This window comes from Giraffa tippelskirchi, chromosome 6 (assembly GCF_054371585.1).
Source record: "Giraffa tippelskirchi isolate mGirTip1 chromosome 6, T2T-mGirTip1v1.2.pri, whole genome shotgun sequence".
NCBI lineage: Eukaryota > Metazoa > Chordata > Mammalia > Artiodactyla > Giraffidae > Giraffa > Giraffa tippelskirchi.
In genome coordinates this window covers 97,156,434-97,181,139 of record NC_137280.1, presented here as the reverse complement: position 1 = coordinate 97,181,139, position 24,706 = coordinate 97,156,434, and the positions used below count along the sequence as shown (strand labels likewise).

The window sequence follows — 24,706 nt, the reverse complement described above, 5'->3', positions numbered from 1 at the left end:
AAGTTTCCAGAACCCTGGCCCCCTGTCTTTCATCACCCCAAACCTGAACAAACACCTGAGGTTTGTGAACAGCACTGGATGTGTTTCAGTTTTTCTTCACACAGTCCCGGAGAGGCTCCTGGACCTGTCTGATAAGAGAGAAAGAGAGAGAGATACAGACACAGAGAGACAAAGAGAAATACACAGAGAGACAAAGAGAGCCAGCGAGAGTGAGAGACAGAAAGAGGGAGACAGGAAGACAGAGACAGGAAGAAAGAGAGAGAGAGAAAAAGAGAGACAAAGAGACAAAGACAAAGAGAGATAGAAGCCAATCTATTTTTTTAAACAATAAATGCCCAGCTCATCCCCAAAGCCCCACCAACCGCATTGCTATTGATCTTTCAAGTCAAAAACAACTCTGCATTTCATTAAGCAGCAATATGAGGGGGAAAAAAATTCCATTTCTCACTCTTGCCTCAAATATTTAAAAGTCAGCCTGAAAGAATTAATCTGTCAGTTTCTAAAGAGAAAGGCGTTGCTAAGTTCAGCAGTTGCTGAGTGAGGAGCCCTGCTGTGGGCGCCCAGCCAAGGGCAGGAAGCTTTAGTTTTCACGTCAACCCGGCCTCTTCCAAGCTCGTTCTGGGATGCTTTGCCTGGCAAACTGTGACTCCTGGAGCATCATTCTACAAAACACCCAGCGCCTGACATTACAAGAGTTTGTCTGAATATATGTTCACTGCACCTGTTTTAATTTACTTTACATGCTTTGGGGGATTTATAATGTAAAAGCTATGTCAGTTCAGTTCAGTCACTCAGTCGTGTCTGACTCTTTGCGACACCATGAATCGCAGCACGCCAGGCCTCCCTGTCCATCACCAACTCCCGGAGTTTACCCACACTCATGTCCATCAAGTCGGTGATCCCATCCAGCCGTCTCATCCTCTGTCGTCCCCTTCTCCTCCTGCCCCCAATCCTTCCCAGCATTAGGGTCCTTTCCAATGAGTCAACTCTTCACGTGAGGTGGCCAAAGTATTGGAGTTTCAGCTTCAGCATCAGTCCTTCCAATGAACACCCAGGACTGATCTCCTTCAGGATGGACTGGTTGGATCTCCTTGCAGTCCAAGGGACTCTCAAGAGTCTTCTCCAACACCACAGTTCAAAAGCATCAATTCTTCGGCACTCAGCTTTCTTCACAGTCCAACTCTCACATCCATAAATGACCACTGGAAAAACCATAGCCTTAACTAGACGGACCTTTGTCAGCAAAGTAATGTCTCTGCTTTTTAATATGCTGTCTAGGTTGGTCATAACTTTCCTTCCAAGGAGTAAGCGTCTTTTAATTTCATGGCTGCAATCACCATCTGCAGTGATTTTGGAGCCCCCAAAAATAAAGTCTGACACTGTTTCCACTGTTTACCCATCCATTTCCCATGAAGTGATGGGACCAGATGCCATGATCTTAGTTTTCTGAATGTTGAACTTTAAGCCAGCTTTTTCACTCTCCTCTCTCACTTTCATCAAGAGGCTTTTTAGTTCCTCTTCACTTTCTGCCATAAGGGTGGTGTCATCTGCATATCTGAGGTTATTAATATTTCTCCCGGCAATCTTGATTCCAGCTTATGCTTCTTCCAGCCCAGCATTTCTCATGATGTACTCTGCATACAAGTTAAATAAGCAGGGTGACAATATACAGCCTTGACGTACTCCTTTTCCTATTTGGAACCAGTCTGTTGTTCCATGTCCAGTTCTAACTGTTGCTTCCTGACCTGCATACAGGTTTCTCAAGCTATGAGCATAGACATTTATAAACAAGGTTTCACATTTGTACATTTTTAAAGAATGTTGTAATAAACATAATTGATGTTTTAAAATATGACCTCTTTTTGAGCCATCAGAAGCCACAGTCCATCAAATCTAAGAGCTTGTCATTTCTAAGATGCATGTCTCTCACATTTCGAGACACTAAAGAAAATCAGTGATCCATCTTAAGAGGGCATGATGCTATGGGAAATATAATCATTCCATACATTTGTTCCCAAATCATTAACCCCTGCCCACCCAGATGGCTATGGGAATCCAAACCCCTAACCAGGTAGCATCAGAGGCAACATCGCTTGCTCCTTGGAAGGAAAGCTATGACAAACCTAGACAGTGTATTAAAAAGCAGAGACATCCCCTTGTCGACAAAGGTCCGTATAGTCAAAGCTATGGTTTTTCCAGTAGTCAATGTACGGATGTGGAGAATGGAACCATAAAGAAGGCTGAGCACCAGAGAATTGATGCTTTTGAACTATGGTGCTGGAGAAGACTCTTGAGAGTCCTTTGGACAGCGAGGAGATCAGTCCTAAAGGAAATCAATCCTAAAGGAAACCAGTCAATCCTGAAGGAAATCAACCCTGAATATTCATTGGAAGGACTGATGCTGAAGCTGAAGCTCTAATGCTTTGGCCACCTGATGTGAAGAGTTGACTCACTGGAAAAGACCCTGATGCTGGGAAAGATTTGAGGGCAAGAGGAGAAGAAGGAGACAGAGGATGAGATGCTAATAAAAGTATTAAAAAATAAAATTATGACTGACATAGAGAACAGACATGTGGTTGCCAAGGAGGAGAGGGATGGGGGAGGGAAAGACTGGAAGTTTGGGGTGAGCAGATGCAAACTATTATATATAGGATGGATAAGCAACAGGTCCTATTGCACAGACCAGGGAACTCTATTCAATATCCTGTGGTAAACCAAAATAGAAAAGAATATGAAAAAGAATATGTATATATATATATGTATAACTGTATCACTTTGCTGTACAGCAGGAATTGACACAACATTGTAAATCAATTATACTTCAACAAAATAAACTTTTAAAAAATAAAATGACATTTGAGGCTCAGCCCTGTTTCTGTTGGACAGCACAGCTTTGGGGAGTGGAGAATGTAGAGGAATGATTCTTGTAAAACTCCACACAGTATAGAGTTAGACCTTTCCCAATAGGCACTCGAAGTTACTAAGTTGTTCTTAGCTCCTTTCCCATAAAAACAAAATACTGGGGAGGGAGGGATGAACTGGCAGAGCATAGAGGATTTTTAGGGCAGTGAAACTATTCTCTTATGGTGGATTCATGTCAGTGTACATCTGTTTCAACGCATACAACATACAAGACCAAGAATGAACCCTCTGGTCAACTACTCACATCAGGTGATAGTGACAGGTCCATGCAGGTCTATTGATTATAATGAATGTCCCACTGGTGGGGAACTTTGATGATGGGGAGGCTGTGTACAGGTGGGGGGTAGGGGCATACGGGGAAACCTCTGTTCCTTCTGCTCAGTTTTGCTGTGAACTTAAAACTGCTCTAAAAAATAAAGTTTATTTTAAAAAAAATCGAACTTCCCTGGTAGCGCAATGGATAAGAATTCACATGCAGGGGACATGGGTTCAATCCCTGATCTGGGGATATCCCACACGCTTCAGAGCAACTAACTCCATGCGCCACAGCTACTCAAGTTCCCACGCCTTCGCAAACAAGAGAAGTCACCACAAAGAGAAGCCTGCACATGGCAACTAGAGAGTGACCCCCACTCTTCGCAACTAGATAAAGCCTGCTCGCAGCAAGGAGACCCAGTACAGCCAAAAATAAATAAATAAAATTATTTACGGAAAAATATCTTCCTACTTTAGTACAATCATAGAATCATAAAATCTTATCAGAAACAGTTTAGCCAGTAGTTTCCATCAGAAGGTGATTCTGCCTCCTCCCAGGGGATGCTGGGCCATGACTGGGGCATCTGTGGTCCTCAGGACTAGGTGCTCCTATCATTGAGTTAGTGGAGGCCTGGGAGGCCATCCCTCACCCCACAGCACCCAGGATGGCCCCACAGTGGATGACTTGGTCTCGCAGTCCTCAGTGCCAAGGAGGAGAGACCTTGCCTTAATCAAAACCACCATGTCAATAACAACAACATCTCATATTTACAGAGAACTCCTCCCGCCTCCTTCTGGAGGTGCTTCATTGGATCTGCACAACCTGGGAGGGGACTTCCCTGGTGGCTCAGATGGTAAAGGATCTGCCTGCAATGCAGGAGACCCAGGTTTGATCCTTGGGTCAGGAAGATCCACTGGAGGAAGAAATGGCAACACACTCTGGTATTCTTGCCTGAGAATTTCATGGACAGAGGAGCCTGGTGGGTTATAGTCCATGGGGTCACAAAGAGTTGAACAAGACCGAGCAACCAACACTTTTCGGACACGACTGAGTGACTAACACTTATACTTTCATTTCAACCAGGAAGGCAGCCAAGACAGGTGTCCTGCAGATGACAAATAACCAAGAGCTTCCCTAGGGCTGCAAGGTCACCTGTGACCTCCTCTACCCCCCTGTCCCAGTGAACCTGAAAGCTCCCACTTCCTCCCAGGGGCCCAGCTGGCCCCAAGTTCTCCATTTTCTGTGCAATGGTGCAAATGTTGACTTTTCCGGTGTTGAGAAAGAGGGAATGGGGTGGGGCAAGGCAGGGGGCATTTAGCAACTAGGACCACAGGGCCTAAAAAACTGACTCTCACCTTGCAAGGGTGGCCCCTTTCTAGGTGGTATGCGGTACACTGTGTACCCCTCTCACCAAAGATATGCATGCTTCCTAAACCTGGTGGCTGGGAATGGGACCTGATCTGGAAATAGTGTCTCTGGGGGTGTCACTGAGCTAAAGCCAGGTCACACGGAGTAGGGTGGCCCTGACCCAAACAGCTGGCATTCTCAGAAGAGGGAAATGCGGACACACGTGAGGCTTAATACAGATTCTCTCCTTAACCAGTTCTACTCAGGCTACCTTGAATTTTCAATGGGACCTCGATGTTTGGGGTCCCATGTTCATCTCTACGCTGTACAATTTCAGCAAGAATCCTGCTAAGTTGATGGACTGAGATTCCCCCCAGTTTCCACATCTGATCACCCCCATACTTCACTGGGCTCCTCAGCCCCTCCCCCAGCTAATGTCTGTACCCAGAATCTGAGAGATCCCTTATCCAGAATTCCCCTAGTGCTTCCTCTTAGCAATCTCCCATCCCCTGACCCTCACCTGCTCCTTGGCTACTCATTGCCACTGGTCTGCACTGTATTCAGAGTGGAGCCCAGTTCTACACTGAGGTTTCTTTTCCCCATTGCAATCGTTTCTGGGTAAACTCTTGTTTTTACTATTGTAACTACTGTCCAGCTCTGGGTTTTCTCTGACAGACAAACAGGGTGAAGGCCATGTGACAACAGGGGCAGAGACCAGAGTAATATGTCTATGAGCCACGGGGCACTAGGGGTTGCTGGCAACCATCATCTTTCAGAAAGGTTTTCCTTCTCAGAGGGAAAGAGAATTGACTTTACCAGTTGGCTCAGTGGTAAAGACTCTGCCTGCAATGCAGGAGATGAAGGAGACGTGGGTTCGATCCCTGGCTCGGGAAGATCCCCTGGAGAAGGAAATGGCAACGCACTCTAGTATTCTTGCTTGGAAAATCCCATGGACAGAGGAGCCTGGCGGGCTACAGTCCAAAGGATCTCAAAGAATCGAACACGACTGAGGGACTGAGCACACACATACACACACACACTAACTTCCAGAAGCTGGAAGAGGCAAGAAAGCCCCTGCTCTAGGGGCCCCAGGGGGAGCATGGCCCTGTCCACAAGGATTGCAGACTTTTGACCTCTAGGATTGGGAAAAGACAGATTTCTATTGCTTCAGGCCATGTGGTCTGTGGTGCTTTGTAACGGGGGCCCCAGGAAAGTCACACAATTAGCCAAAGACAAGGTTGCTAGGGTTGGCGCATTATTTCTCAACCCCCCCAAACCCACCCCATCCCCCAGCAACTGCCTGTCTGTTCAGCCCGGGAGTTACATGGACTTGGCCCGATTCACCTCCTGTCTTTGATTTCTCTTGACTTTTTAGTCCATCAAATTGAGGGGTTTCTTAAGAAGGCAGGGGCTGAGGTCATGGCCTTGACAATAAAGGACAAGATGTGACCAGTGGTCACCATCACAAAGCTACCGGGCAGGTTGCAGATTCATTTGCATCCCAGATTCACCTGGCCCCTAGCCCTGGCACCTCCTCATGTCAGCACAGAGGCGCGGAAAACACATGTACACACCCACCCACACCCACAGTTATGAAAAGCCGACTCTCAACTAATTGTCATGCAGTAAAGATGGGTCACTTTTTTGTATTTTATCATCTCCAAACAGTTAACTTTCAAAAATTCCAAAAAAGGAGCAATTTCTACAATTTCTCCCTTGGCACTGCATCCAGCATGGAGGGGGCAGGGGCTGGGAGGCTGCTCCATAGGCATGGTGCCCAGGAGGGCCCCCCTAGACAGGATGACCAGGCCTGGTGTCCAGAGTGCTGGGGAGGAGGGATACTTTGCCCACGATGACTGCACCACCACCCCCAACCTGTCTCCTAGCAAACTTCTCAGCACAGACCTTCTCTCTGGCCTCTTCCCTTGATGTCCTGGGCACAGGTGTCACCCCCACGTCTCTGTGCCCTGAAAGACTGCTTCCTCTCGCTGCACACCTGGGGAGCTAATGAAATACACAGCCCTGGGCCCCCAGCCCTGCTACCCTCCAGCGACCCTGACTCAGAGAGCCGGGCCAGGGACAGGATGGCCCCAGGGGCCTGTCTCCACACTGCCCCCCGCAAACACACAAGCATCTCATTCACGTGGTGCTCCCGGCGCCTGGCACCCGGTCTGAAGCTTAAAATAGGCACACAACCAGCCTTTGTTGGGGAGAGGAAGGAAGGAAGGAAGGTTTCAGACAAAGGAGACAGCAAACTGCACCACCCAGGAAAGCTGAGGGCATGCACTGGGTGGGCAGAGCGGTAGGGGCTGTTCCTGGAGTCAAAGTGAAGGTCAGCCCGAAGGTGGGGTGGAGCTGACTCCCCACCGAGGGAGCAATTTGATTTTGTTGAGTGGGTGATGAGTTGGTGAAGATGGCAGGGAAAATGATGAACCAATCTCAGCTTTAGACAGAAGATTCTGGTTATGGTGGGGGTGAGGGTCAACCCACAAGAGCAGGAGAGACTAGAGGCTGATCTGCCAGCTGGGATGTTTTGAGCAAGAAACAGGGAAACAGGGAAGCATTTAACTCAAGGAGGGAAGAAATGCAGACAAGAGAAAGAGAAACAGAACCAGTGGGCTCACGCCCGAACGACCCCCCACTATGGAGCTTCAGTTTGGAGGGCTGTCAAATGCTCAGTAAGAAAAAAGCCATTGACACAGCAGACGGATTCTTCACCACCAAAACGCAGGAGCAGCCCAGATGTCCACCAACAAGTGAACAGATAAACACGTGTCCTTTCACACGGGAACGTCACTCAGCCATGAAAAGGAGAAGCCCCGACACTCACTATCACGTGGACAGACCCTGAGAACATGACATGCAGTGAGAGAGGCAGACACAGAAGGACACACAGGGTGTGATTCCACTGATGGGAAACATCCAGAACAGGCCAATCCACAGACACAGAGAGTGGGTTCCTGTTGGTCAGGGGCTAGGGAGGGGGTGGGGGTGACTGCTCATGGGGATGGAGGTCTTACTGGAGTACTGGAAGGTTCTAAGTCAGGTTTATGGAGATAGTTGCAAAACTCGATAAACTTACCAAAAAACTGAAGTGTGTGCTAAAGTGGCTGAGTTTTATGATGTGGCAATTGTACCTCCTTTTAAGAAATAAGCAGTAAGACTTTTTCCCTTTGCAAGTTTCTCCAGGAGAACTTGATTCCCAGGTGGCACAGTGGTAAAGAATCCGCCTGCCAATGCAAGAAATGCAGGACAAAAATGAAGAAGAAAAAAGAAAAGAAAAACAAGAAACTCAGGAGACTCAGATTTGATCCCTGGGTCAGGGAAGATCCCCTAGAGAAGGAAGTGGCAACCCACTCCAGTATTCTTGCCAGGAAAATCCCATGGACAGAAGAACCTGGTGGGCTACTGTCCATGGGGTTGCAAAGAGTCAGTTACTCACACACCCACCAGGAGAACTAGTACTTTTCCTAGAAGAGTCTCAGAGCAGCCCACCACCTGGTAGGATAAGTTGCAACGTCACAGGATGGATGACGAGAAGGCGGGACCTGAGCAGCTGGGACAAGTCACCCACCTTTGCAGTGACCCATCCTGGTCTCTGAGGTCTCCTGGGTGTCGTATGGAACAAACACTTTCTTCTAGACCCTGAAGAGAGAAAGAGAGGCCAGACCCTGAAGAGAGAAAGAGAGGCCATGCCCAAGGGCAGCATGAGAGAGAAGTGGTGAAAAGTGAGGGCCAGAGCTATTGAAATGAGCATTGAACATGGTGAACCTTGACATGGTCAAGGACAGAAGACTGAAGAAGACAAACCTTCCCAGAACAAAGACACAGCTCGGCCAGTTATCCTTGGGCTGTGAAGACACAGCCACCTGTAGGGGAGCAATGGAAAGAGAAAAAGTTTGTGTCCACATCCTGCAATCACACAACTGTCCTGGGAACCATCCCCTCTAGAAAGCTCCAGAAAGTTCCAAAGTCATGGAGGCCAGGCCCAACCATGCTTCTCTAAGGAACTACAGAGGAGTTTCAAGAATTCAATTGCCCAGGACTTCCCTGGAGGTCCAGTGGTTAAGACTCTGAGCTTCCACTGCATGGGGTATGGGTTCGACCCCTGGTCGGGGAACTAAGATCCCGCATGACCCATGGCACAGCCCCCCCCCCCAAAATAAGACACACACAAATGCCCCAGAAAATACAATTTTAAAGATAATTATTTATTACCAGATGCAAACGAGAAAACTTGTAATAACACTTTGGAGGGAAGAAGGCGCTTTTTACACTACTACAGGGTATACCAAAAAAATGCCTCCATTCAGTAAGTAAAAAGCTTACTGTGTCAAGGTAATTCATATTCAGTTGTCTTTCCCTTCAAACTGTAGGGCCCTGGGCTTTATGAAACATGGAGCAGATAGCAATGGCACTGATTACAATCATTTTCAGTAAAAGACCAAGAACCATCTGAAGAACCAAGCTTCTGAGGAAGATGCCTGTACTCGGTTACAACCAAGGAAAAAAATCACAAATGTTGGCTTCTTTCAGTGCCGGCAGCCGACCAGTTAATCCCGTACTCAAAACCAGTAGAAGTGTTTGAAAGCCACATGAAAAACCTACCTAGAAAGAATTCAGCATTTCTAAATTTTTCTAAAAGTGGTGTGATTTTTTTTTTTTTCTCCTCTCAAAAGAACACAAGATGACATAAAAACCAACCCAAATCTGAATGGCCATACTTCCCAAGGGTGAAAGGCAAGACGTGATATTTAAAGGAGAAAATAACTTAGTTTTGTTTTCAACAGGGGGTTTCCACCAAGGGTGATTCTGCCCCCTGGGGACAGGGGCCAATATCTGGGGATATATGTCATTGTCACACTGGTGGGGAGGTGCTCCTAGCATTGAGTGGATGGGGCCAAGGATGCTGCTCCTCACTCCACAGGGCCCAGGATGGCCCCCCACAAACGATGACCTGGCATTAAGGCCAGCAGTGCACTGATTATGAGCACTGCCAAGCGGAAAGACCCTGGCCCATCACAGGAAGTCAACTTATAAATCTCATATATTTATTTCTATTAGTTTATTTTGTGGCCACACTGTGCAGCATGTGGGATCTTAATTCCTCAACCAGGGGTTGAACTCACACCCCCTGCATTGGAAGGCAGAGTGGGAAGTCCCATGTAAAGCTCATGTATTTAAAGAGCATATAATTGTGGCCCAGTGGCCCCCTTCAGGGCACACATCCGAATGGTTCCTGTGGGATACACTTCATCAGAACAACCCAAGAACCTTTCTCTTAAGTAGATGTGCTTGTTCCTTGATAAAGCTTCAGAATCCAGGCAGATCCAGGTAGACATGTCCTTTGTCATTGCTGTTTTTCCCTCATTTTTAATAACGTGAAGAAAAATTTTTTTGCAGATTCTTTTTTTAAAACTCCAGAAGGGATTCTGGAGTGCACCCCAAGATTGAAGGACTGAAATCAAGTGCACCCCAAGATTGAAGGCCTGAAACCAAGCTCCAAGTGATTTCTTCCCTCTCCTCCCTGACAACCCAGTAATTCTACCCACCCACCTTCCTCCCCCCCAATAAACCTTAATTTAGAACATTATTATCAACACGCACGTATCCTCGCCATGTGCCAGGAGCGTGCAAGGTACACGCATCTCCTCGTTTCACCCTCGCAGCGATCCTGTGAGGTACTTGTTCCAGTTTTATTACTCCCATTTTACAGAGGAGTAAACTAAACCCCCAGAGGTGACACAGCCAAGAGAGCAGTCAGAGGGGATAGGAGAAGGCAGGCCCACCTATCAGAGCCCACTCCACTCTCAACCTATGCAAGACTATAGCTTGCAACTGAGCAAGTTTGAGAACTTGGCATTTGCCTCACTGACATTCAGCAATGGTGAAGGCTCTTTGCTGCTCATCACGCCTGTCTTCTCCCACCCATATTCCAGCCCTGAGCAACCCCCGCTTCACAGGGAAAATCAAGTGCCACCAACTTCCCTCAATATCATTGTCCCCAAAACTCCTTTGATACCTGACTCCTGACTCCTCAAATTCCTGAAAAACTCAGCCACCAACACGAGCCTTTCCACTTCCCCTCTGTGCCCTGCACACCAGAAACAGACCTCAAACAGTGTGTCCGGCATCCATTGTCTGCAACTCACTGAGTTACCAAGGGGTCTCTGCCTACACCAGATGATTAGCCAAAGTGGGGGGCGATTCCCTTTAGTGACTTCAAACCTAGATCCCCCCCCATTTCCTCCTGAATAGTCAACCTCCTGCAGAACACCTGGCGGGGGGGGGGGGTCTCCTAGCCTCTAGCCCACCTCCCTCCACTCTCCTCTCTCTCTCATCCCTCAGAGACACTCTGTTTCTCCCGAAAGCCATCAGATGCCTTCTGAAAGAAGCCTGACCGCCCCCTCACTTCTCTCAGTTTCCCCGAACTCTGCTCTCTGACTCTGTGCCAGCTCACCCTGACCCCAAGTTCCTCCACCATCACCAACTCCATCACAGTCCACTCCCTTGCTACCCTGGAGCCCCAGCTCCAGCCCGATCCCCAACTCCAATGACAGCCCCCAACTCCAGCCCGGATCCCCAGCCTCCTTTCAGTGGACCCCAACTCCAATCCAAATTCCCAGCCTCAGCCTCTGCCTCCTCAAGGGACTCCAACCCTCAACTCCATCAGCAGCCCCCTCCCCAACTAACCTTCAACCCCCAGCTCCAGACCTCAACTTTAAGCCAACCCAGGGCCCAGCCCATCTTCAGGAACCCGGGACCCCAACTCCAGCTTGGATTCCCAGACCGTCCTCACAGACCCCGGCTCTCAACTACAGCCCGGATTCCCAGACCCTCCTCACAGACCCCGAACCTCAATTCCAGCCCGGATGCCCAGTGCCTCCTCACAGACCCGGACCGCCAACTCCAGCCCGGGTCCCCGGTGTCTCCTCACAGACCCCGAATCTCAACTTCAGCCCAAATCCCCAATGCCTCCTCACAGACTCCGACCCCCAACTCCAGCCCGGATTCCCGGTGTCTCCTCACGACCCTGACCCTCAGCTCCCGCCCAGAATCCCGGGCGCCTCCTCACAGACCCCGACCCCCAACTCCGTCCCTAGCCAAATCGGAGCTATTCCAGGACTCCCCCACCCGCAGCCGCCCAGGCTTCCCCTCCGCCCCGGCCGCACCCTGCCCCCCAGGGCTTGAGGCGGGGGCGGCAGACCCAGGCCCGAATAGCGGCGGCAAGCGCCCTTACCTGCGCTAGGGCCACCGCGGCCGCCTCAGCCCCGCCGCGCAGCCGAACCCACCGCCGGCGGGCGAGCACTCGCTCCCCTCTGCGGGGGCAGGACAAGCGGGCGGGGGGCGGGCACTGGAGGCTGACGCGGCCAATCGAGAGCCCCGACGATGGGAGCTAGGGCTGGGGGCGGGGCGCAGAGTAGGCAGCGGGGTAGGGTGCGCCTGGGAGAGAGGGCGGGGTGTGGGGTGCGGGCGGGGCCGGGAGGCGGAGCGCTGAGTGGCACCGCGGCTGGCCACCCGCAAGGGAAGAACGCGTGGGGGCGGGGCTATGCTAATATGCAAATAGGTATGTTGTGGTGGAGCCTCTGCCAGGGTCGAGCTGAATTTCAGAGGTGACTTGGTGACTGATGTCAAGGAGGCGCGAGGCGATTTGCCAGTTCAAATCCCGGGTAAGGTCGAGGGTTCAAATCCGTATCCTAGCTCGCTTGGGGGTAAGAACGTCCCCTCCCGATCTGTCGCTTGACCTCCGGACAATGATAATAACTGCTCCCTCTCCTCGAATGGTCTGCATAAGGCTAGGAGGAAAAACGATATTATCCCCGTTTTACAGAGGTGGAAACTGAGTCTCAGAGAGGTCAAACTCAATGTCATTCACCCAACCCTGTCCAGGGTTTCATAATATCCTAACTCCTGAGTCTTGACTGTAAAATGCAGATTTACGGGCCCTCACTCAGCTGGAATGAACCAGAATCCTGAAGGCAACTGGACCCCTGGAGTGTGCATTGTTGACATGCTCCCCCAGTGATGTTGGGAAGCATTTGGTGTGTCTCTAAAAGTATACAGCAGTCATGGAGAGGAGAGTTTCTCATACAGGAGGATGAAGACATTGTACTGTGGGACATCAGGAACTTTGTGCAACACTGTTACTCTATGATCTGAACTGCTGGCCTACCAGCTGGGCCCCCCAGGGCTGCTGTCATACCCGCAGAAATCTCCCTGCTCACTCCCCACAGTGCACAGACAGAACCAGAGATCTGGGGACTGCATCTCCCTCCCCAGCTCCATCCCTCAGGAGGAATTACTGTCTGAACAAGAGTGGCAAACTGGTGGCCCCGAGGCAAGATGTGGCCCCCAAATCCTGTAAAAATTCTAAATTTGTTGCCAAAATTGAAAAACTAGAATGTTTCCTGAAAAGAAATTCAGATTTCCAGGAGCTCTTGAAAAATTAGGTCTGGCAGTTCCTGCAGCTGTCAGGTGAAGGGACTGATTGCTAGTGACCCCAAAGACAGATTCAGGCAGGGCTGGGGCAAGGGAAGTGAGACACTTTTCTCAAATCCAGAACCTAAAGGGGTGTCCCCAAACATTCACCATCAAGATAAATACTGTATAAATGTCTTTTTTTATTTTTGGCCACAGGGCGTGCAGCTTGTGGGATCTTAGTTCCCCTATCAGGGATAGAACCTGCGCCCCTTGCATTGGAAGCTCAGAGTCTTAACCACTGGACTGGCAGGGAATTCCCCATAAATGTCATATTTCAAAAATTAAAAATAAATGCAGAAATAATCCATGGTGAATAAAATAAACACAGCTTTAAAGAAAGACAAGATTTGATTCTGTGTTTGTGCACACCAGTTCCCTTGCTACCCCTCTATCCCCAGCCCTGTCAGATCCTATCTTTATTTCAAATAGTGATGTTTTGCTCATCATGGATTCCTTTGCATTCAATATTGCCTTAAAATATATATCTAGATGACTTGAGTATTTTTTTTCCCTCACCCGTGGAGAGAGACTCATTCTCCTCACCCTGGGGCACCATGGGGACATTTCAATGCTTCTCCCTCTAGTCCCAGCCCCACTTATCAATTGGCGAACTTGGGGACTTGCCTGGTAGTTCAGTGGCTAAGACTCTGAGCTGCCAGTGCAGGGGGCCTGGGTTTGAGCTAGACCCCCACAGGCCTCAACTAAATATCCCACGTGCTACCACTAAGACCCAGTGCAGTCAAATAAATAAAGTTAAAAAAAAAAAATTTGCAAACTCTGTCCTGAGCCATTTAGCAGATGGGAAAGCTGAGGCCCTGCAGATTTTCCCCCCACATAATATGGGGATCATCATGCCTGCCAGAGCCCCCCCACTGACTGCAGTAAGTACAGGGTCCAGCAGGGCCTGTGAGATCTCTGGTGGGGACCACAGAGGAGGAGTACTGAAATGTCCCCACGGTGCCCCAGAGTCCTGGTTCACAGCAGTCCAAGCTCCTCCCACAGCCCCGTCCCTCAGCCCTGCACCACACCTCCCCATCCTTCGGTCCCTCATCCTTTCCAGGTGGCGAACTGACTTCCCCACCCCCAAAGAAGGCGCACTGGTGGGGAATGTGGAATCCACGACTTTATTGCAGGAAGACTATTTCTAGAGTGAAGGCTACACAGACCCCACAATGGGGGACAGGGGGACACCCACATGCGAGGGGGCAAAGGGGCAGGGGCGGGGTCACAGCAAGCATGGCCTGGCACGGTCCCCAGAACCCCTCTGTTCCCCAGGTTCGGGGCAGGGCCTGGGGTAGGAGAGGCCTGGAGGCGGGCAGGGCCCCAGGGAGATTGTGCTATCAGGGTGTGTCCCTGAGAAAGGGCCGCAGACCCCCGCCCAGCCCCACTTTCTCTGGCACCTTCAAGTGGGAGGGGTCAACACCAGTTGCTGTGGGCCCTGGACCCACCACAGACCGGGGGGCTCAGCTATACCCAGATAGGATGTTACTTTTCTTCCACGGGCCTGTCCACATGCCGGGCAGCGACACACATGTGCATATGCACACACACACAGTGCCCAGTAAATATTTGTGGAATGAACAGCCACACAGACGCAAGGGGAAAAAACACTACTACCAAGATGGACACAAACAGTCCCTCTCACCCACATACAGTCCATGTGGTCACATGACAACAGCCACAGGGCCTCTCTCTCATATGTGCACATGCACACGCGCACATGCACACATGCACAGACACACACACACACAGCTTCCTCACACTTCATGACACCAGTGCTGCTAAATGGCTCCAGGGAGAGGCCCAGGAGGCAGGCAGCTGAGACCCTCAGTCCCAAGACCACAGGCAACTGAATGCTGCCCACGAGCACATGAGCTGGGATGTGGGTCCATCCCTGGTCATGCCTTCGGATGAGGCCACAAGTGCATGCTGTTGCGAGTTGCTGAGTTTGTGGTCATGTGTTCCCTAGCAACAGCTGATGGATACAGATGTCAGGCTGAGAGACACCTTACTACAGAGTGAAACAGGTGTGGCATTCCTCAGTCAGGACAAAAAGGTTTACCAATAGCTTTCTGCTATTAATAAATCACATCACCCACACCCAAAAATGCAGCCACGTACAGCCACACTCTTGTAGGTGCCAAGGTCACCCATCACAAATGTCCAGTCCTGTTGGCAACCACATGACCCACATCATACACCCTACACTGTGATCACACTGCATGCTGTCACACACACAGGAGCCCCCCATACATGCTTACACATAAGCCATCTGCCCAGCACACCAAGGTGCCCAGTTCATCATCCCATGGGATCCCCCCCAACCCTAGGCCTACAGGTCACCTTCACACTGGCCAACACAGCCTCACTGGGTCCCATGAGTGTGGTGTCATCTAGACACTTACAAAAACATAATCTCAGGGTGGCGGGCACACCCTAACTCCAGGACACACGCGTTTCTGGGAAGCCCCCATGGCCCAGTAGGTGGGAGGCAACAGGTTGGGCAGAGCTATGCCTCCAGCCCCATGGTCCCTGCTAGTGCTAGGTCCGGATGCCTGCCTCTGACAGGGTCCAGCACCCCCTCCCCAACACCCTGCCCAAGGCTCAGTGGCAACAAGCTGTGTCGCTCTCTGTCCATGGGCTGTGTCCAGGAAGGCCCTCCATATTCATCCCAAACAGTCTCCTGGAGTTGTGCTGTGGCCATTGGTCGGTTCTGGGCCTCCTCTGCCTGCACCCCAGGCCCAGGCCAGGTGTGGAGTGGGATTCTGGGCTGGGGGGCACTGCTGAGGGCCCTGTTTGGTTATTGCCTGGCAGCCTGAGACCCAGCCCGCAAAGCCCCCCACCAAGCTGTGGGGACGGGGGCGAGAGGAGTGGTCTGGGACCTGGGTTGGGGGGCCCAGGTCAGAGGTCATGAGGGATGGAAGGGGGAGGGGAGTGTATGTTAAACATCGAATAGGAGAAAACAAAATCTGAGGTCCATGTGCACTTCAATTCCCTCCTCCCCAGCAAGGTCACAGTGATCTAATGAGGGGACCCAAGGGGAAGGGGCAGAAGTGGCAGACATGGAGACGGGGAAAAAAACAGGCGTCCTCAGTCCAGATGGGAACAAACAGGTTCCCCCCCACCGCCTGTTTCCCCACGTGCAGATCATGGGGGCCACCTCCAGCACTCGCCTTCCAGGGATACAGACAGGATAGGGGGTCAGGGCAAAGAAGAAGGGGACAGCAGAGTGATGCAACAGAGCTGGGTTGCCACAAGCCCAGGTCTGCCACAGGCTCGGCGAGGCCTCAGTTTCCCCCCTGGAGATGGTAGATGAAGGGAGAGAAGTGGAAGAGGTGGGAGGGAGGCAGGGAGAGGAGGAGGAGAAAGGGAGGAGGAAGAGGGCACAGGACTTAGGGAGAGGCCCGTGCCCGGGACAAAGGGGTGCCGGTGGTGGTGGTGGGCTCTCTGGGCTCACATGAGGACGCATTTGCCCTTGATGCGGTCTGTCCTCTTCTGTTTGCTGGAGCGCTTGCCATCGATGTTCAGGCTCATGTTCCGGCGTGTCTCCAGCGTGAGCAGCTCCTGGAAGAGCTCCTTGACGTTGTAGTTCATCTTGGCCGAAGTCTCCATGAAGGCGCACTTCCACTCCTGGGCCACAGCCTGGGCCTCGCGGGTGTCTACCTCCCGCTGGGTCTCGTCGCACTTGTTGCCCACCAGCATGACGGGGATGTCCTCCACGCTGCCCTTGATCTGCACGATGAGCTTGTAGATGGGGCCCAACTCCTCCAGCGACTGCTTGCTGGTGACCGAGAAGACCAAGATGAAGGCGTGGCCCTTGGAGATGGACAGCCGCTGCATGGCCGGGAACTGGTGACTGCCCGTGGTGTCGGTGATCTGCAGCGTGCACACACTCTTGTCACAGCTGATGACCTGCCGGTAGGTGTCCTCAATGGTGGGGATGTAGGTGTCCCGGAACGTGCCTTTGACGAAGCGCAGCACCAGCGAGCTCTTGCCCACGCCGCCCGCCCCAAACACCACCACTCGGTAGTCGTTGCTCTGTTCAGGCATCTTCCACGTGGGGGTGGGGGGCGGGGCCGGGAGAGCTCGCAGCTGCGGCTGCTAGAACCCCAGACCGACCCTGCACAGAGAGGAGTGTCAGATGCAAAAGGCCCACCCAGGTTGGGAGGGAGTGGGAGGGGTGGGCTTCTCGGAAGAGGCAGCATTTCTCCTGCCTCCCTGTTGATCTGGTTGACTTTGCCTTTCAGAGCCGCACCCTCTGCCTGTCCACTTTCCCTCAATGAAATCTGGGGCTTGAGCTCCTTTTGGGGTGTGGAAAGACTTGACTGGAAGGAGCATGGAGATGCCAGCGTGGGGTGCACACCCACGGCTCCCCCAGCCCCCAGGAGGCACTGGCTTTTCCCTGGCTCTGTGATTGGAGCAAGCTGCCTTGCCACCCTGAGTCTGTTTTCTCTTCTGCAAAACAGGTGAAGTGGTGCCTGTCTCCACTGATCACAGGCTCTCTGTTCTCGCTCAAGCCCATGGGAGCTGCATGGTGGGGTATCTTTAAAATGCAGATGGCAGGGCCTCTGCCCTGGAAGCAGTGAATCCTTTGGTCCAAGGCCACAGTCCTAGGAACTTGCATTTTAAAGCTGCTCTCCTTCCCACATCCCCTAAGTGTGATCCTGGTATGAGAGGTCCAAAAATTTGCAAATCATGAAGCCAGTTTTCCAGGTTGTAGATGAGAAAACTAAAACTTAGTCTAGAGAAAGCCCCACTTTCTGAACTCCAAACCCAGACTATGGTCTGGCCTGCCACTCAGGTCTGATGTGGAACAGAACTCTCTGTGAGGGAGTTCTCTCATCCTCTGTCCCCTCCTCTGTGCTCAGAGAGGTCCAGTGACCTCGGGAGGTCACACAGCACAGCAATTCCTAAAATGATGACGGTGGGGGGAAGAAATGTGGCCTGGGAGCGAAAAGGCAGGAATCCTGTCTCCATCATCTGCATCCTTATCTATAGAAACAGCAGAGACCCCTTCCCTGCCTCCTCTCAGCTATCTCTGAGGGTCCCTCAACAAGGAGTGGTATGTCTACAATGAGATGAGAAGACATGGCAAGATTGCCCCCCTGGCCATTCTACTGCCCTCAAGTATTGGGGGGGGGCAGGTAGTATGCAAGACCCAATGACGTGAACCTGGCAACGAAAACCCCAGTAAGTAAATTGATGTCCCTGAGCCCCAGTGTTCCCATCTGTGAAATGTGAGCAGTTGCAGCACCCATTCCATGGAGGTGCTGGGACAAAGAGCGCCAGACGCTGGAGAAAGCCCTTGGCCAGGTGCCTGGCACACAAGAGCCCTCAGTAAAGATGGACAGACATGATTTTCCATCTCAAGGACCCAGGGTGTAAAGCACCTGGCTGGTGGCAGATTGGGAAGGCACATCCTCAGTGATCAAATGTACCAGGTTCATCAGAAAAAGACAGACAGTGAAGCTAACAGCCTACATCGACCTCACGAATGACATGCCAGGCAAACTTGTAGGAGCTTTAGCAGCTCTAACTCGTGGGGGACTATTAGGCATCTCAGTGACATGCATAGCATTGGGGAACAGTGGCTGGTGGGGCTGGCAGCCTGCTCTGCAGTTACTGCCTTCTCCTGGGTGAGCACCCCGAGAAGTGGGCTCAGCACTTGGCAGCCAGGCACTGCCCAGACTGGCCGAGGGACCTGGGGTGGCTGGTAACCATTGGTTTGGCTGCCCCAATCCAGACCTTGCCTTGCACTGAGTGCAGACCCCACAGCAGGTTTCCGGGTATGTCCACAGGGGTGTCCTCCAGGAGGGGTCCATGGGGGCCTGGGATCCCTGACTGGGAGCCCCATTCCATAACCCCCAAACCCACGCCAGGAGCCTCCCTGGGTGCCATTTGAATCGCACCCTCACCTCCCCTGGGCTGGAGTGGGGGGAGGAGGGAGCCGTGGGCACCGAGGCTCCAGAGGGGGTGGCACAGGCTCAAGGTCACAGCAGAGAGGCGGCCAAGCAGAGCAGGGTTTGAACCGGCCCTGGTTGGCTACAAGGCCTGGGGTCCTTCCCCTGTGCAAGGTAGCCCACCTTGAGACTCCCAGGCCAGATGAATCTGCCCAGTCCTGGGCCCCGGAGTCCAGCGAGGAAGGTTGGAGCGACCTTAGGTGCAAGAAAGCAGGCCCAGCTCAGGGGAGGGTCTGGAGGCAGGGGCTGGCTGCCCCAAGGGGGTCTGACTTAGGGACTACCTGACCAATGAGGGGTTTGATGACAGAGGGTCTGCTCTAGAGGGGCCTGTCCGGGGAGGCCAGCCCAGGGGCTCTACTTGGCCCAAGGAGTATCTAAGTGGTGGGGGAGGGGGTGTCCACTGGAGGAGGGGCTCCTGGATGAGGGGCTTGGCTTGGAGAGGGAGCGGAAGGGCTGAATGGGTGTGTGGTCGGGCGAGACCAGCTCGGGGCCCACCTGACTCCCCTGGAGAGGCCCTGACGGAGGGGCTGCGGTGGGCCGGAGGGGCTGGCTTGGTCGAAGGGCTCCCGGTCTGTACAGTGGGAGATGGGTGATGCCAAAAGGGAGCTGTCCAAGGTGGGCGCGCGGAGGGCGGCCCAGCAGGGCCCGGCCGGACTGGGGAGGGGGTTCCGGTGGAGGGCTCGGCGGGGAGGAGGGCCTAGCCCCGCGGCCGCGGAGGGTGGGGCTCAGACAAAGGAGGGGCGCACGGGGAGAGGACCTGCGGGCCTCGCGGGGTGATGCAGCGGGCCCCGGCGCCCCCCTCCCCCCGCCCTGGCCACCTACCTGGGCGCTCGTCCCTGCGGCGCCGCCGCGGCTGCTGCTGACCGGCTCCGTGTCCGCTTGGGCGCCGCCGCCCCCCGCACGCCCGCCGCCGCCCGCCCGAGCTGCCTTCGCCGCCGCCGCGCCCGCGCCCGCGCCCGTCCCCGCCCGTCCCCGCCCGCCGCCGGGCGCCGCGCTCCGCCCCTCCCCCGGGACCCGCGCCCCCGGCCAAGGTCACCGCCGCCCCGCGCCCGGCCACGCGCGCACAGTCCCTCCCGGGCCCCGCTCAGACCCCCGCCTCTACATCGCCGCCTGACAAACAGAGTGCTGCCAGGGACGCAATGGGGGTGGGGTCGGCTTCTCCGGGATGAAGCTGGAGCATCCTAGGGTCACCCTGCAGCCAGCGGCTGGGCAAGATGAGGGGCACCCAGGAGCAAAGAGAAGGGGCTAGCTGGCAGAACTGTATATAAGGGTACTGAGGGACAGAATGGCAACCCCTTGGGCTGGTCCGGGGGTTGGGGGGTGTCCAGCTCAGGGGCAAGGGAAGGAATGTGCATTGATGGAATGAATAAATAATCAATCAATAAACAGATGTGTGAGAAGGCAGAGGTGGCCCAAGAAGGCTTGGGACAATGGGGGTGTTCAGGGAGACTAGTCCTCATGGGAGGCTTTTTCCTGGTAGGGGTGGGACTTGGTCTGGGTTGATGGCCGTAAGGGCAGGTCACTGAGACAGAGATGGCAATTGGGCCTTTGAGGTGGGGGGATGCTTCTAAAGGTAGAGGGGTGAACAAAGGGAGCCAAGGAGGCTGGATTTGCAGTTTTCTGGTAGGAAAATGTTCTCTGTCTCAAAGCAGAGCTGTCTCTGATAGTAGACGTTTGCCTTTGGGAAGCGTCTGTGTGTCTAATGTCCATGCATCCACGTTTAAGCCAGCAGGATGCCATCACCCCTCCCTCCTGCAGACTTGGGGGGCGGACTCTCAGAGCAGGTCAGACTTTGGGGCACAGGCAGGGGTGGCTTTGAGCCCACCCCAGGGCCCGCGCGTCTTAGAGGCAGGTACCCCCAGATCGAGTGAGGAGGCTGACACTAGGGTCCCACAAGGAGGTGCCTTCTGGGGTCAGAGTGGTCACAGGGTGAAAGAGGCTCTTCATAAGGTAGTGAGCTCCCCATCATGAGATGTGTGAGCAGATGGTCAGCTGGAACCCAACCAAGGGCCCCTCTGGCTCCAGATTCTTGCTGACACATCATGTCCGTGGCTCCAGCTGAGCCAGACCCTTCCTTCTCCCTTGGGGATGTGGACATGATCCCCAAGACCACCTGGTTCCCCCAGAGTCTGGACCCCTGAGGTCCATCCTGTTTTGGGGTGTGAAGGGCCCCATTTCTCCCTGATTCTGCCCCTCCGCTGAATTTCCCAACCTCTCACGCCTGGACCATCCACCTCCCTCCTGGCCTCCCTGGCTTCAGCCCTCCTTAAGCTCCCCTCCGGTTCCCCATCCAACCCTGGCTGCCTGGAGCTGTTCCCTGGGCACACCTCCCTCCTGACCTGTCCTAGGCCTTGTGGGGTACCACAGAGGGTGGCCTGGCCCCAGGCTGGCATCTCCAAGTGCTCTCACCCAGCGATGGAGACAGCTCCATGTGCAGACAGGTCCTACACTCTGGTCTGGATCTCTGTGTCCCAGCCCAGCGTGCTTCTGAGCCTCAGTCTCCCCATCTGTGAATGAAGGTCACCATTGTGTTCCTTATCAGGGCTGCTGGGAGCGATTGGGCCTGACGTCCACCTAGGTGGGGCTGCTGGGCACCTGCGCGCTCAGAGATGACAGCCCCAGCTCTCTCCCATTCCGACTGCCTGCCTGCCTCCATCTCCTGAGTGACCAATGGTGATGGTCTGGGCTTCGGGCCTTGGGCCAGCCCTCTGGCTGCTCAGGGTGCCAGCCCAGGCCGGGGCAGGCTGACTCATGCGGAGCAGCGTGGGCACCAGCAGCAGTTCCACTCTGTGGCTGCTATTTATAGCTCCCAGGCCAGCCTCTCAGCCTCGTGAGCCAGGGCAGGACTGGCCAGAGTCTCTGCTTGGCTCTCCATGGGCATGGGGCCCAACCCCCACCTGAGCACCCCAAACCAAGGCAGCAGGCCCCCTTCACAGCCGGCTGGGGAGCCCTGGCCTTTGTGAGCCAGCTCAGGAGTGTGCGGGGTTTCTCCAGGTCAGCAAAGGGAATCGGTTCTCCCAAGGCGGCCCAGCTGGGAAGAGGTGAGGTGGGGACTAAAGCTGGGGCCCATTGGGTTCTGAGCCAGCCTCCCGCTGTCCCTGGCTGTCTGGGGGCCTGGGCCAAGGACCCCCACCTGGCCTTTGCTGTCCTTGATCTGCACAAGTCCTCCTATATGCAATGGGACATCCCCTCACCTAGGAGGAGGTCCCAGCTCCTTGCCTAGCCTCACAGCCTAGGGGCTTCCCGCTGGCTGCTCCAGGCGGGGGACACTCTCCAAGCCCACTGTGCAGGAAGCAAAGCAGCTGGGTCTCACACCCTGCTCTCTCTGTGCTCCTGGGATTAATGCAATTATGTGGGCGAAGCTGAGGCTGGGCGCCGCAGCCTCTTGCCGATGCTGTTTGGCCCACAGAGGTTTTTTTGCTTAAGTTTGGTGTCAACATTTAAAAATAAGAATATCGTTTGTCAAAACACATGTTGTCTTGACGAATGAACAGGCTGGTGTCTCAAGCCTGAATTCTGTCAGCCGGCACCTGCGGAAGCTGGACCCCAGACCCCAGTGGAAGAGGCTGGTTCCTGGCTGATGTCGCCTGCCTGGCCCCTGGAGGTGGCCAGAGGGGCTCCTCCAGATCCTGGGCTGTGTGGTTATCACTGCCTCCATCACCACAGGCTTTGCCACCGGCAGGATGAACCCCTTTAACTGACAGATAAGACAGGGAAGCTTTGATCAGTCAGAGGAAAGGACCATGATGTGCAGGAGACCTCAGGGCCTTTGCACGCCACTCCCTCCACCAGAAATGTTCCTCCCTTATCTTCTGACTCGAGTGAGACCTTCAGAGATTCCCCCCAACCATGATGCTAAAATAGTCTCTGAACCATCACAATATTGTAATTATTCTCCAATTAAAATAAATAAATAAATTTTTAAAATAAATAAAAGTAAAATAGCCTCTGCCTTCCTTCCTGGCTTTCCCTCCATCTTGCTTTAAAAAAAAAAAAATTTATTTATTTATTTAGGCTGTGCCAGGTCATAGTTGTGGCACATGGGATCTTTAATTGCAGCCTGTGGGATCTGGTTTCCTGACACGTCCCCTGCATTGGGAGCACAGTCTTAACTACTGGGCCACCAGAGAAGCCCCACTTTGCTTCTTTTTATCTTCAAGGCACTTAATGCATTTCGTGTCCATGTATCATGTGTCTCACTCACTGGAAAGTGAGCTGCTTAGGCTCTAGGACTGGGTCTCATTTGTGGATGATCCTGCCCCCGGGGACACTGAGAGATATCTTGGGACATTTGTGGCTGTCATGACCAGGGTGTCGAGTGGGTGGGGGCAGGGAGTCTGCTCCATACCTCACAGCACCCACAATGACCTCCCTGGGGATGAACTGGCCCCAGGTCAGCAGTTCTGAGGGAACCCTGGGGTAGGTCAAAATGTATCTCAAACGTGTCCCCAACCAGCATCACCTGGGAGCTTGGAGGAAATGCAATCTCCATCCCCATCCCCAGCCAGGACTGCTGCTCACATCCTGTAAGGCTCAGGACGGGTGAATGTCTCCAGTGCCGTCCCCAGTGCTGAACGGGAGGGTGGTGGCCGGGGTGGGAGTTGAGGGGGCGGGGATCATTTTCTAGGGGCAGTTTGCCCACCTGAGTGGCAGGACCAAAACTAGCTCAGAGGGAGGCCCAGCCAGTCCCTTGAGGGAGAGAGTGTGTGAACCATTAGGGCCATTTCCTTTGCGTTAAACACAGCACTTCAGCTGTGCCTGTAGGCGCTGGGTTGGGGGCTCTGAAAGGCCCAACTGCCCACTCTGTTCTCTCCAGCCAGGCTGGGCACACAGCAAGCACTTGGGCCCTTGGCCAGAACACTGCTGTCTGGCCAGTGGGCTGTTTCTGCCCTGGGAGCTGTAGAGGTCTGGGGGTTGACAGGAGCGGGTGGGGGGAGGATCTCCCTTCTGCAGCCCCAATCTGGCCTCAGCAATGTGACAGAGTTCTAGGGCCTTCTCAGAACCACCCCCACGCCCTGCAGCAGCCCTCCTTGGCCTCTTCCTGGCCTGCGGGAGGCTCTTGGGAGGTCAGGTGGGTAGGTCACTGGCTCTGTCACAAAGCTGACAGACAGCTGCTCATGGTGAACAGGGCCAAGGACAGGTGGACTGCAATGGCCCTCTCCTTCCAGCAAGGGCGAGGGTCCAGGGCTGGTGATCAGGGCATGCCTGGAGGCACAGCGTGCAAGGACACACCATCCATCAGATGCCTGCTTTTCGGGCCCAAAAGACACAGAAGGGCTGGGAACCAGGCTCCCTCTCCCAGCCCCATGCTAATGAATTCCCCACCAGAAATGTAAACAGTAGACAACAGAGGCTGAGACACGCTGTTATTATGGTTGATTCAATCTGCGAAGCCTGGGTGCCGCCTCTTAATTTTCTCCTCTTTTGTCTCAGGATCAGGAAGGGGAACCCGACTCCATCCAGCTATTGCCTGCACTGGGAGCCCCGACTCCTCTCCTCTCTGGACAGACTGTGGAGGGCAGCGGAGCCGAGGGAGGGTGATGCTCCGCTGAGGACCAAAGCCAGATTCTGGGTCAACTCTACTGTCCGCAGCGCTCTAAACAGTGCCTCTGCTCTTGCCCTAGTGTCCCCATAATCGTACCACCAGGAACTTGCCTGGTCGGGGCCAAGTGGCTAGGGGTGGCCTTGATCCAGCTGGGCACATCCAGATAAAGGTGGCACCTGGTATTTTGTGCTGAAA

The 24,706-nt window shown here is 53.5% G+C and overlaps 2 protein-coding genes and 1 long non-coding RNA gene across 7 annotated transcripts in view; 1 reads left to right on the top strand and 2 right to left on the bottom strand.

Moving 5' to 3' along the window:
- The window catches only part of GNG7 (G protein subunit gamma 7), a 139,001-nt gene extending 127,186 nt beyond the window's left edge, over window positions 1-11,815 (bottom strand). For 3 of the 4 annotated variants that reach the window (XM_081499939.1, XM_081499933.1, XM_081499936.1), the window contains exon 1: window positions 11,766-11,815. The gene's annotated coding sequence lies outside the window, so the exon portion shown is untranslated. Of the gene's footprint in view, window positions 1-7,607; window positions 7,756-8,099; window positions 8,171-11,765 lie in introns of all 4 variants that reach the window. The other variant, XM_081499934.1, reaches the window with a different exon arrangement.
- A 2,295-nt stretch (window positions 11,816-14,110) lies between these two features.
- Window positions 14,111-19,918, bottom strand: DIRAS1 (DIRAS family GTPase 1). 2 transcript variants are annotated; one of them, XM_081499932.1, is made up of 3 exons: window positions 19,789-19,918; window positions 19,090-19,161; window positions 14,111-17,126 (listed from the first exon to the last, which is right to left on the bottom strand). In XM_081499932.1, the coding sequence occupies exon 3, from the start codon at window positions 17,054-17,056 to the stop codon at window positions 16,460-16,462; it is 597 nt and encodes a 198-aa protein (XP_081356058.1). In that variant the 5' UTR covers window positions 17,057-17,126; window positions 19,090-19,161; window positions 19,789-19,918; the 3' UTR covers window positions 14,111-16,459. The 2 variants fall into 2 exon arrangements, with proteins under 2 accessions (XP_081356058.1, XP_081356057.1); XM_081499931.1 differs by lacking the exon at window positions 19,090-19,161 and having other exon boundaries at window positions 19,789-19,908.
- LOC145510006 (uncharacterized) lies at window positions 15,266-24,706 on the top strand. Its single transcript, XR_014056602.1, has 3 exons — window positions 15,266-15,756; window positions 16,535-16,924; window positions 24,400-24,706. It is a non-coding gene; the product is annotated as an uncharacterized LOC145510006 (long non-coding RNA).

Coding starts and splice junctions, on each gene's coding strand:
- DIRAS1 (XM_081499932.1), bottom strand. CDS start 17,056: ATGCCTGAACAGAGCAACGACTACCGAGTGGTGGTGTTTGGGGCGGGC.